This window comes from Dermacentor variabilis, chromosome 3 (assembly GCF_050947875.1).
Source record: "Dermacentor variabilis isolate Ectoservices chromosome 3, ASM5094787v1, whole genome shotgun sequence".
NCBI lineage: Eukaryota > Metazoa > Arthropoda > Arachnida > Ixodida > Ixodidae > Dermacentor > Dermacentor variabilis.
The window spans coordinates 84,273,112-84,286,913 of NC_134570.1; the positions used below are offsets into that span (position 1 = coordinate 84,273,112).

Here is a 13,802-nt window from a genome sequence, read left to right on the forward strand (position 1 = left end):
CCCGTTGAATCATTTAGGACCCTTTTGAAGGACCGTTGTGCTCTTTGAGGGCCTACCCATGAGTTGATCCTCGATGTTTTATAAAAGAAACTGCTTCGTAAATAGGAGCGCTATCGCAACCTGTTTCAGCAGCCGCGGACAGTAAAGTACGAATAAATTTGGTTTGCTTCGACGAGGACGCACGGTCAACCATTTTGTATTCTTTCTAGCAGCCATGATGGATGACCATGCGCAGCACTTTTAGCTCCCGCGCATTGTCAATGTTATTTTGCACCTCCGCTATGGTCCAGAGGTGTGACCTCATTGTTTTAGATGATAGGATAGTTAGGTTGCTTATAGATTGAACAAAAAAGGTTGTTGATGAATGTTACTAGTCCCATTGAAAGTCTGTAGCAACCAGCTTCCCGAACTACCATGATGGGGCTGTATAAAAGCTTGAAGCATTTATGCTCACTTCAGTGCTACTGCAACGAGTGCGACTCCCTGACGCGCAATTTCACAATATGATGGCAACGTACAAAGCAACAATCTTCATTTTTCTTGCGGTTGCCGTTACGTTCATGTAAGTAGCCGGGTCAATTTACATCGTTGCTAGCTAAACTGGGAGTAACTAGGTGACGTTGCTTGCCCGGTTATCACTTTGAGATTGTGAATTAGTTTCCGTATGGTCGCGTTTGCGTTATCGACGAAGTAAAGCACGACACTTCACGGAGCCAAATTTATGCATGAAGAAAAAAAAAGTTTGTTTTCATAAAATCATCAATATTAAGGCTCCTAATTTTCCTGATCTGATCACACCAGGTTTACACGCTTTAAGCCATTCGTTTTTAAAGCTCATGCAGAATTTTTGCCACAGCGTAGGTTACCTCCTAACCTACGCTAGCTTCTAAGTTCAGTTTCATTTTCACGCAAAAAGCTTAAACGTTTCTATAGAAGCGAAGTGCCACGCGGAAATAAAATTTTTTGAGACAGCGATATTGAAACATTTTTAGCTTGGCGTAGGAGTTGTGCCACCTTTCAGTACCTTTGTGATGGCGCTTGGCTATTCTTTTGCTTATTGCGAGGACGTTTTTTCCCTACCCTCCCTAAATTTGGCCTCGCTTGCTGAGTATATGTTTGACCACGAAACAATGACCACGCAAAAAGTAAATCAAGAACATTTATTGCAATCTAAGCAATCAAACCCAGTTCTGCAGCATGGTAACCCAGAAGCTAACCTCGCCGCAACAGATTGTTATCGTTACTGCATGAAACAATTCATGAACTACGCGGAATTGGGCGATAGTAGCGCCGTAGGGCGATCGCATAGCATGATCGTTCACGTCACACGGCTAAACACATCCCATTAGAGCGCCCGCGGATGTTGAAGAGCTGAAATTCGAACTGTCGTCCTTGATTGGTTGCGATGCGACGAGGGTAGTCAAAAGTTTGATGGAATACCTTCTGATCAGGTAAAAACATTGTTAGAAAACAAAGAAGGTCACTCACCAAAGTCAAAATAAAAATAAAATGACGTTTCCGAATCGATACTCATCCCTTGTTCACTATAGAATGCCGGCTAAGCACAAGTTGCTGAAATGATGTTCAGTACATGACGCAGTATTCGGGAGTACACATGGTTTACAGAGCCAGATAGTCTATTGACTTTATTATTTGTCGCTTGAATTATTAGTGGTTCAAGATTAACCCTCGTTGTCAACCTTCCTTTCTGTGGCCATGTCGCAAAACACACAACTCGCTCGCCGATCCGGCTGCCAAGCGCAAGCCGACAGAGCACAGGAGTCCGCTTTACGCTTTGCCCCGGCCTACGAGCGAGAGGTTTTGTATAACGTTATTTATTCAGGGTTGGTCAGTCCGAGCAAGACGCTCGGGTATAAGTACGTCGGCAATCACGAAGCAACTCGTTGAAGGGGGACAACAAAGCCTTGAATTATATACAGGACTGACCAAGGACAATAATGGAACAAGGAATTTAACGGAGGAACGAACAAAATTGGCGAAAAGCACACACCATTCGAAACACGACCAGGGGCCCTATAACGTAAAACTATTCCAATATGTTTCTATTCCAATTTCCTGACGTCAAATTTGCCTAACCACCGACGCAAGCACCGGGCGGTCACCCGCAGCGTTGTCTGAACAGACCAATCAAACGCTGTGCACTTTCATAGGCGGTCACATTTGCTTGCTTGAAAAACGAATAACATTGCCTACACTGAGCGGCTTGTCGTATCTAATTGGCTGACAAGAGGCGAGGAGAACGCTCAAGTGGAGAGGGATTCACTGGGGCGGAGCCAGTGCACTGAAAATCGATAACCGGATGAAGAGGGTGGTGCGGGCGTCTGCGATTGGTCGGCTTTCCTTTACTTAGCTTGTGGTGGCTGCTCGAAAATTGCTGCGGCATGTAACGGAAGCTTAAGAATGGCGCTAAAACTGAACCTCAGCAAAGAAGAATTGGCAGAATGAGGCAGTAAACATGCCGAAAGTGCTTGAAAACTTTACACGGCCACGCAAGAAGCTTTATTATACGCAAATACACCCATGCTCTCCGGCAGGTGCGAGTAGCCAGCGTATCAGCTATCGGCGGCAGCCATCTTTTATTCCTTTCGGAACGGGGCAGCCTGCGGCTATTCCGAAAAAAATTCAGTTTTGTTCGGCATATTAATGCATCTTTATCGCGTATACGTCACTTTGACGCGGTGAGCTTGTGCGGTTTTTTGACGTCGCGTGACAGGCAGGTGAAGTGGGTGCAGCCCGAAAACTTCTTACCAATAGCCGAGGGCTAATGGCGAAACTGGGTCAAATCACAAATAAGTGTTTTTCTTTTTTCTGTCAAATCATCCATAATCAGTGCGTACACATCATATCAGATGGGGAGGTATCACAGTTTTCGTGACGTCGCGTGACAGACAGGTGAAGTGGGGATGGTCAAAAAAAGTTTTTGACCATTCGCGGATGGCTGATAGGAGAATTGGAATAGAAAAGTTTGGAATAGTTTACGTTATAGCGCCCCAGAGCACACAATAATCAGGCAAGGTTACAACAAAAGCAAACAAATGAGTTTAGCGGCACACGGACCAATGAGCGTTAACAGAAAAAAAGAGGACAAGCTGGCGGACCGACCACATCGGAACGCGGGCGAAGAACGGGGACGGCTCGGGTGGCAGTCGTTGCGGCGATGTCTCGAAGGCGTCGGGCCCGGTGCGATGAAACGCGCGCCTCGTCGGCAGGAATTCGCCCCTGCACGCCGCAAAGACTCACACAACCTTCTTCGCTGCCTCTTTCCAACCGACTGTTTCCCTTCCCACTGAACTGCTAATGAGCCGGCGGAAGACGCGGGTCAAACAGAGTGCTGTGCCCAGCGGTTATTTACGGGCCTTTTTCTCGGCACCACCGAAGACAGCAGGCGCTCTGTCGATTTATGGCCAGGTGGCCTACGCGATCCCGACCAGCCGAAGCGACCTAACAGTGGACACAGAGCGCAGAACTCTCTTCACCGTGCTTTCTGCCTGCTCTGCTCTGGTAAGCTGACACCGCGGCCAAGCCCCGACTCCGTCGAAGAGGACAGCGAAGCCGCCTTCGAAGAACAGCCGCTTGCGCGGCTCACAAAGCCAACCGTTTGCAGATGCCCTTCGACCCTGGGCGGTCCTCTCAGTCCTCTCTCGCGGCCTCCTCCCGTAGCTTCTGAACGGGAGGCCCGAAACAACGCACACTAAAGAAATATATATAACAAGGTTGAAGCTGTGGTATAAAGTTTGTAAACAGGGATGAAGTGCCTCAGACAGGCTGGCCAACGTTTCGATAGGAGGACCTATCTTCGTCAAAGGCGGCCTCGTCATCCTCGGCGTGTTAGTTTTAAAGGGTTAGTGCAGTGACGTCACGTGCGGGTGTTGTCGCTGGCGGTTGGTTTTAAAGAGAGAGATTACAAGAGGAAACAAGCGCTGTCGTCCGGCGTCTGTGAGCTTCATTCTCAAGACGAGGGGACAAGAGCGTGAGAGTGGGCACGCGGGGAGAAAAGAAAAGAAATAGAAGCAGAAAAAAAAGGGAAAAAAAGAAAAAAAAGGGGGGGGGGGGAAACCAGGGCGGCAACAAGACAGACAGAAAAGGGGGGAGTGAAAGAAAAAGAAAGAGAAAAGTGAAATCTTTAAGAAATACGGGGGCTTGGGAGCGTGTTGGGGATGCGAAAGGTTAGGAGGTATTCAGGGGGAGTCGTTGGCGGCATGTTTTTGAGGCATTGAAACGGCCGGTCAAGCGGTCAGCGCGCGAGTAACACAAAAGACAAGAAAAAGGGAGAAAGGAGAAAACCCAGACACACACACACACAAAAAAAACATGAGTTGAAAGTGACTTGAGTAGCATAGTAGTAATATGTCGAGTAACTTTGAAATAGTTAAGGTGGCGACGAGGAGTCTGCGGTGCAATGTATGGGGTGACTGAAAGGCAGCGGCATCGTCTTTCAAGGGGCACTGCCCCACGCGCTTAACGTAGGTGTCGTTACGGCGGCATCCAGAGATGGCGATACTCTGGGTTGAGGCGCCGAAAAAGGCATATTGACTTCGGAGTGTGTTGTCGAGGGGATTTCAAGAAAAAAAAAAGATTAAAGAAAAAGGGGGGGGAGGGAAGGGAGAGGGGGAGGGGGGCAGAAACCGGTATAACAAACAGGAGGGTGACGCGCGCAGAAGGGGGCAAGTTTACATGGAAGAAGGGGATCGTACAGTTGGTATAGACGTAAAAACCTGAAAGAGTACATTAAATTGAGTAGTAGGCAGGAAAAAATTTTTTCGAAATGGAAGAGTAGGTGAGGTTAAGAATTAAAGTTGGCTGGTGGCCTAATGTGTTTTGTGTATTGGTTGATGATATGAGAGTTTCAGATTTAAGTTACAGCTTTTAAGGATTCCAAGTTGCCGCGTGCCAAATTAATTCCTGTCGGGTGTAGGCAATTAAACTTGTGTATGAGGTATGATTCCGTATACTTCCTTTCGCGAGGGGAACGGAAATTTGTTTGTAGTATATAGAGCCTTGCTTTGTCAAACATATGTCCATGTTCATTAAAGTGGCTGGCTACTGCTTTGGGTAAATTGTGTTTTGTGTCCGCGCGGTGACCATTGAGTCTTGTATTAATTTGTTGTCCAGTCTCACCTATGTATTGTTTGCTACAAGCGGCGCATTCTAGACAGTAGACTACGTTGCTTGATGTGCAGGTGAAAGCCGAAGTTACCTTGTGAGTGTAATTCGACGCTGTACTTTTTACTGTAGTAGTAGATTGAATGTGTTTGCATGTAGAGCACCTGGGGCGGCCACAGGGATTGGTTCCCAACTTCTTCTTTTTCTGTAGTTTGGCGTGCACAAGAACATCTTTAAAATTAGTGTTGCGTCTGTAGGCCACTCTGGGAGGGTCGGGAAAAATCTTCTTAAGTTTCTGGTTGCTGGTGAGAATCGGGTAGTATTTACTTAGGATGTTATTCACGTTTGGGAGTGCGTTTGAGAATTTAGTAGTAAGAAGAGGCGTTGTTGTTCTTGTGATCCTCGGGCGGGGCTTGAGGACCTCGGATCGATCAAGTTTGGTTGCAGCGATGTAAGCTGTTTGAAGGTCACTGTTTGGGTGGTTCCTGTTTGATAGCGTTTCTTTAAGGTGATCGAGCCTATCTATGTAGTCTTGGTTTTCAACGCAAATGCGACGTAGTCGTGTGGCTTGGCCTTTAAAGATGCCTTGTTTGCAATGTCTGGGATGGTGGCTGGTATATTCTAGGTACTGTTGTTTGTCGAAAGGTTTCATATACAGCGTTGTCTTTAGTTCACCATTGTCAATGTATATTGTTGCGTCCAGAAAGTTTATGCGCTCAGTTGAGGATTCTGATGTGAATTTTATTGTTGGGTGAACAGAATTTAGAAAGGCTACATATTTATCTAGACTGTCTTGACCATGTCCCCAGATTATGAGTATGTCGTCTATGTATCGTAGGTATGTGTGGGGCTTGGTAGCGCAGCGCGATAGGAAATCTGTTTCTAGAATCCCCATAAATATGTTCGCGTAGGTTGGTGCAAAAGGCGTACCCATGCTTGTACCATGTATCTGTAGGTAGTAACTCTCTTCAAATTCGAAGTAGTTATGTGTGAGAACTAATTCAAGGAGAGACAGGTAGACTTCAGTAGAGTGTTGTGCACTGTGTTTAGACAGCGTTTGTTTTATCGAAGATAAACCATCAGGGATTGGAATGTTGGTGTACAGCGCCGTAACGTCTAGTGTTGCGAGAATTGTGTTGTGGGGTAGTGTGCCATTAGTATTAATGTCTTCTATAATTCTCAGCAGGTGGGGCGTATCTTGTACAAATGACGGAAGTGCTTTTGGCAAGTCACCAAGATAGTGGTTAAGGAATGTGGAGATGCTCTCTGTCGGGGTGTTGTTGTTTGATACTATCGGACGGCCTGGGATAATAGCAGTGTATAGTTCAGCGGATGGAATTTTATGAATTTTCGGAAGGAGGTAAAAACGTCCGGCAGTTTTGTTGCTTGGTTTAAGAAATTTGTATTCTGATGGTGTTATCAAATCATCAGCCAAAAGTGATTTCAGCCTGTTGGTAATTGTCACTGTGTAGGACAATGTCGGATCGTTATCTAGTTTGCGGTAATGTTCTGGGTTGTTTAGTTGTCTGTAAGCCTGGTCTGTGACAGGCCACAATACGCGCGTTGTCCCAGTTTATCTCATGACCCTTTTTCTCTGCATACTCTGGAACGTTTCAAGGTGAACAAGGTATCTGTACATATCTCGAAACGCCATTTTATTTTGATCTTGGTCTGTGATTTGCCTACATTCCTAACGATGCGGCGAGGGGTACGAAAACGGTATATCCAGGCTGCGAAGAAAGCTGACGCAACGTCTTCAACGATGATTCTTTCACGCGGCCATACTTCAGGCCACCGAGTGAAACGATCGATGGCGGTGAGGAAGTAGTGACCATGTCCGGCTGGAGGGAAGGGCCTCTTTATCTCCTTGTGAACATGTTGTAAGCGTTATAAAGACACGGAGAATGATCCGAGTATTGAAATGACGTGCCGGCTAAATTTAGCATGTTGGCATTGAATGCAGGTCGGCGACCAATTATGACAGTCGCGCTGTATGACGGACCAAACACAGCGGGCGTCCTCAAGGCGCTTAGAGGCGCAGATGCAAGTATGGTGGAGGTTGCGCGGCTGCGTATAAAAAATTAGGGGCTCTTACGTGCCAAAACCACGATCTATTTATCAAGTATCCGGAATAGCTTGGATCCCCTGGGGATCTTTAACATGTACCTAAATATATGTACTCAGGTGTTTTCACATTTCGCCCTAATCAAGATGTGGTCGTTGTGGCCAGGATTTCATCCCGCGACCTGGTACTTAGCTGCTCAACACGATAGCCAATAAGCAACCACGGTAGGTTGGGTGGCTGGTTAAAGGCCAACTGCGACAAAATTTCACTTGGGCTAAATTGGCTATAAATGATTACACTATGCTATGAATGGAATGCTGGAAAAGCCAAAGATCTGTTAATGTCCAATTTTCCCATTAACTGCCTTTACATAGTTCGTAAGCAGACGACACGTGGTCATGGCGGTGAGCAGTACTGATGCGGACATGGCGAAAGTCCCAGAACCATACACGACTGCTGACATCTGTGTTGCACCTAGAATGCCGAGGCGCCCAGGGGCATCGCTTGCTCACCATCTGCAAGTTGAGAGGTGTGTCTTTCTCGAGGAGCACGTCATTTCAACTGTTGCAAGAATACCAACGTGTTGCTTGGCCATCCGGTGCGCCGCCACACACTCGAACGATGGTTACGCGGTACGAAAGGCCGCGCAGAGGAAGGCTGGATATAAACATCCTGTCCCACCTTTCAGGGCACAAGCGTGCACTGTGTCGCACAACCAAGTCCAACGCTGAGCAGCCAACGACCGCAAAGCATGGAAACTGCATTTAGCGAAGCAGCACAGGCCATATTATTCGAGCACAGTCGCTTAACTGTGCAAGATCTGCTAGCCCGACCCTTTCTCGGCCTGACTATATGTGCTATAAGCTACGATGGCGCAGAAAAAAAAGCTGTATTGTTACAAGGGGCAGTATTCTCAAGCGATTATTGCCGGTAGTGTATCACCTTCGAAACATTTCGCGTCTCTGTCCGTCCGACGCGTCGCAGTAGACGAACTGAAGCGTTTCTGACAAAGCGCTACAAACGCTGTCAGCATTGACCGTATGCTTCATCTGTCAGGACGGCGAACGCGACATGGCGGAAAGGGTACAGTTGCGATGGAAAACTATGCAGGAATGTGATGCCGGATGGAGCGAAATGGGTGAAACTCCACCATGGCTGGATGCGATGTCCTATGCGCCACGGTGGTGATGCCAGGGCATATGTCATGGTAGCTAAAATTTTTTTCCTCTGTATAGTGCAGCGCGTAAATCCCGGCGATCAGTTGTGTTCAGGAAGTGTTCTGTGGCCCTTATTGTCTTTTATGTACATCAATGACTTACACTGCAGTTTATCCTCGTCAATTAGGCTGTTCGCAGATGACTGCGTTATTTAACGTACAATTGATAGTTTCGATGATCATCTTCTTCAATATAACGAACTAATTTGCGGCTGATTTGGCGCAAGGAAGGTGTCTATGAAAGCATATAAATGTCAGGTGCTCCCACTCTAACGTAAGCGCACAAACTCCGAATTTGCCTACCTAATACATGGTACCGTGGTTACCAGAGCTTCATCATATAGATACCTTGGTGTTCACCTAAAACTGGATCCCTCACGGAGCCCGCACATGTCTGCTATCTCTTCTAAAGCATCTAAAGCACCATAATAGCTCCACAGAAATATAGGCAACTCGTCTTCGAATGTACGCAAATTAGCTTCCCTGTCACTCGTTCGTCCGCAACTAGAATTTGCTTTATCTGCCTGGTCGCCTCTTCAAGGCTATCTAATGGGTATGTTATAAAGTTTTCAAAAGAGGACCGCACAACCTGTTTCTCGTAATTATGCCCGTCATGCCACCGTAACCCAGTTAAAGCTTGACATTTCACTCCAGTAACTAGATAGGTGCTGAACTATCTATTTGCTATGTATCTTCCCTCAGTATGTCTACAATGACTCGTCACAATATCTGCCGCTTCACACACCTGAATACACGTCACACACCTGAACGCAGGTCAAGCCGTCTTCTTGACAAATTCAACTTCATGCGCGTTTGCATTAAATGAAAAGCGTTTAATTAGTCTGCTTTTCCACGCACCGTTGCTTTGTGGAACATCCTTCCCGATGATATTGCTACATTGTCTAAAGACAATGCTTTTGAAGAAAAACTACACGCCCGGTATGAATTAATTCTGTATAATTAAACGTCACTCTGGAACTGTTAGCATTTCTAATATGCTTGCGGTATCGCACTACGGTATCCTTTTAAGTGTCTTGGCATAGTTTTTTTTTGCATTCGTTTGTTTATTTACGTGGTAATAATAGTCGATTTTAAATATGTGTGCAAAAAATGCTACAAATAGCGCTGCGAGGGGGATCATACATTGTGCTGCGCATGTGCTTGCACTAAATATTTTTACATTTTAAGGGCAACAAAATTTCGGTCCGCGTAAAAATCCCAGTCTAGGATAGCGTAGTCAAAGAGGGGCCATCGTGCCAAACTACATGCTTAAAATGGTAGCGGAACCACCATGAAAATCTAGAATATCCCAGAATATTGGTGGTTAGATGCCAAAACTAAAAAAGAAGTGTCATCATTAACGCTCACGCAAGGAGTGACGCATGACCAGTCGTATGCCACATCGGCATGACCTCCGAGATAAATGCAGCCAGCACGTGCGCTTGCCATTGCTACCGCTTTAAAATGCAAAATTTATATTTGGCTGCTATGTGCTGCTCAAGCAGTTGGAAAACAACGCCGGTTCGCAACACCTAAAGTGGCCACTCTGGAGCATACGAGCGCGGCTGCGTATCCAGCTGTTGCGCGTAGGTGCACGCGTTGTGGATAATTCTGCCCATGGTGTGGAAAAATCTCGCAGGCGCCTTGTTAGGTTTCACGTCATAGCGACATACACCCGATACACCCATCGTCTCCTTAGGTGCTGCTTAAATAATTCTAACAAGTAAAGTAAGCAGAACCTGTCCAGTGGCTTTGCCAAAATAGTTCAGCGATATATGCAACTAATTTATAACAAATTTAGCCAAAGCGAAATTTTATTTGCAGTTGGCCTTAAATATATTGCAGTCACGAGTTGATTTGGTCAACCAGTGCATTATGGCACAGTGCTCTTTATGTTTACTGTTGCTGAGACATCCCTACCTTTCCTGAACTGTCGTTCTGTAAAGTACAAGAATGGTGGAATTTTAATGACTAGTAGAATTTTAATGACTACAGAAACGTCGAGGTATGCTTTAACATTATACCATTGAAATCAACAGCAAAGCTTTGAATCAACAATTCAATTTATGACGTTAGCAGCGAGTCCAGTGCACCCTCGGGCGAGGAAAATGAGCACACATTGTTGTGTTCTGTAATAAATCAAATCATTATTGAACGAATCCAATTCACCGTTGCATTTACAAGTGTATAAGATGGGGGCTATTGTTTCCATATTCACGATGGAATATCAAGGGCATTTGTAGTGCTGATTTCGAGAGGCCGCGATGACTTATTTTCTAGGTGACGATTTTTTCTTGACCTGTCCCCAGTGCACCCAAAGCGCCAGGGCATTTCTTTTTTTTTTGTATGATTGTTTGAGCAACATTAACATGGCGCATAGATGCGCGCTCATGTAAACAGCAATTCAAGTCTGATGGCCAGGAGCTGATGGTCAAGGCAGAGTAATCGCATGCCTTCTGAAGAACTGAGAAGCCTACGCAACTTGCTGCGGAGTGCAGAACACTGTTTGACGAGAAATATTTTTCGTGGGCACTCAGTGGCACGCCTGCATGTTTACTTCCGAGAGCTCGTTTGATGTCGGCAAGGCGCCAAGCAGGCAACAATTTAAGGCAAAATTTTTGATGTTCAAGGAATGCCGTTTATTTTAAGCATCAGTTACTTCAATACTTCTCTAGTGGCGTTATCTTGTGTTCGTTTTCCGTACATTTATGCGCGAAGACCGCCAAGCCTCTTAAGGCCCATTCATTTATCGTCTTCAATTCAGCCTCATATTTCAAAGTTTTATTCAAGTTTTTTGTCCTTTCTTCCTACTTGGTTCGTATTTTTTATATGACTGATGAAATCCACTTGAGCAAATACAGGGGCCCCATTTTGCGCAAGCTGCATCATAAAGTGCTTCGCCCTCTAATTGGAGTACTTCCGTATACTCTAGTTTGCTGTGACTCAGCCATAGAGAAGAATTTGCACCAGATATAGTGAGGCGTTTTGAACAGTTGTGGGTAGATTTCAAACAGCGGCAACACATATTCTATGAACTTCCAAAAGGTGTAGGCGCTGCCGTATACGCCTTTATGGTTTTATTTGCATTTATTGCGTGGACTTGGATACATTTGGAAAATATATTGTTTATATCGGGTGGAACTCCAGTTCGCACTGTGAACGTTCCCATGAATGGCTATTGTGAGTTTGTTTTGTGGGGTATGCACTTCGTTTTGCTTGTGGGAACATATTACTTGTTTGGGGTGCGTTTCTGCGCATGTTCCCGTGTTTCGTGTTTGTTTTTACTTTCTTTACTTGGAAAGCATTAAACGTGCACGAACCACACAAGGTCTTTACAATTTCCCACGAGAAGGGAACAAGTTTGTCTTAAACACGGAACAGAAAAGGGAAGGAAAACATAATTAGTTATGAAGGTGCCTTAATAAACGTCTTTTTTTAAAATCTCCCATATGATTTACAGCAATTGGGGTACCGCCCATTGACCTATTACCAACAAAATATAAAAAAACCTAGCACAAGCGTAGATGCTTCGAGCACCACATTTATCTTGCCCATTTACCCAGTACGCCCTCCATTCCGAAGGAGTAGAAGATTACCGGTGGTGGTGGAGAGGCGATCCCCAGCCGATGATATTATGGCGAAAGGGGTTGTCCCGGCAGCCTGAGCTGGCCGCGGTATCTATGTACACAATGCGCTTGACCGCCGAGGTTTTCGCGCTGCCAAGGCTTTGCATCAGCCATCCTTTTAGCGCAGATATAGCGTAAGTTCAGTGGGTTGGCGTGGCGAGCTCCTTCTCGACACCGTGACACCGTGGCACTCGCAACCAAGGGCATTTCATGCGTCAAGGAGGCTTTCGGGCGCTCCGGTACTGTCGCTTCGGCGTGAATGAGGCGGGAAAGAAAATTGTTTTCGTCCCCGCAATATGATTCCTTACTGATTTGAACTTACACCCGAAGGACTACGAGGGACCAAGTCCGTGTTCGCATCAATTTATCTTGAAAACCGTTTTATTTTTCGCAGCTATACTCCTGCTGCATTCACCTGCTTTAATGTGCCGGAAAGGCAAAATTAATTAAATTCTGTGTGTTAAATGTATGTTTATCATTTTATGACCTTGTCTCAATGTTTTCAATGACTCACCTGCGAGTTTCGGCGCTTCCTTTCATCTGTGTATTTAGCCGTCGGGATTGGGTGCGAATGAATAAAGAAGTAGCATACTCCACCGACAGAAACTTACCGCAACTGCTGGTGTGTTTAAATTTAGGTCCCTATGAGAGAATCCAATGCGTCCAAAGTTAATTTGGATTCCCCCACCACAGCGTGTCTTCTATTCATATCGTGTTTCTGGTGTGTACAGCAAAGAATTTTTTTCATTGGCTTTCTTGTGTGTGTGTGCAGGCGATCGTGAGAGTAAGGACTGGTGGTGTTAAATCATCAAACACAATGGGGTTTACTTTGCGACATGATTCTGAAAATATGAACGCTGTTTACAGACAAGAACCAATGCTGCGCTCATTACGCGCGTAAGTTAACAAGCGATATCGTTTAAAATATTCATAGGAGAGTACAAAAAGGAAAATCTTCCGCTTGTCTAGCTATTCAGCGTTCGCTTTGTAGCAAAAGGACGAGGCTATCTGGCAGGATTAGGTATGTATAGAAGTCCAAAGGCAAATATTGGGAGTTTTATGTCACTGAAAAATCGGCTGCTGCGTACCGCAGTCTCAAGGCTCGACAGAATGGGAAATAGTGCGCGAGGTATGAAAATAAAAATTATGGATTGATTTATTCCTTTATTAGTAGATGTAGATGCCACACTAGCAGGCATTACCATGAGTATACACCGTAATAACTAGAATGTTAAATGCAGCGAACATAAACATACTGGTTGTTTTAACGTGTGGGCGTGCTTATGGCACGCTTATTTGATTCACCCTTTTTTTAATGAGGCCATGACTGTCGACGGTAACGCCTTGGCACCGAATGAATATAGGCACACAAAGTATTGCCCCAGTCGAATCAAGTTATGTTCGAGGCGTGTACAGCAGCGGAACTTTTGCGCTTTCCTAGGAACGCTCGACGCCATATAGCGCCACCGCCACGCAGCCTGTGCGTGGCCTCCGAAATGCGTGCCTGGCCGCTGCGTGCGAACACTAAGAAACTCGTCATGCGGCAACTTGGTACCACTCTCGTGCTTCTTTCTGGACGTGCCGTGTCATGCTTGCGTCTGCTTACGGCCACGCGCGGACTTTGAGCATTGCCGAAAAGACCGCACATATGGCATGCGGGACAAGAACCATGATGTGCCAGTGTCTGTAAACACTGAGAATTGTTCTCTTTTTGCTTCACAGTAAGTCTCACGTACCCAGTGAGCCAAGTCGGCGAGCGGTTCATTGAAGA

General features: G+C 45.7%; 1 protein-coding gene across 2 annotated transcripts in view; it reads left to right on the top strand.

Moving 5' to 3' along the window:
• Window positions 1-456: 456 nt before the first annotated feature.
• LOC142575991 (uncharacterized) overlaps window positions 457-13,802 on the top strand; it is a 33,371-nt gene continuing 20,025 nt past the window's right edge. Inside the window, exon 1 of one of the 2 annotated variants that reach the window (XM_075685856.1) lies at window positions 457-562. In XM_075685856.1, coding sequence (XP_075541971.1) covers window positions 504-562 — 59 coding nt within the window. In that variant the 5' untranslated portion in view covers window positions 457-503. The remainder of the gene's footprint in view (window positions 563-13,802) is intronic. The other variant, XM_075685855.1, reaches the window with a different exon arrangement.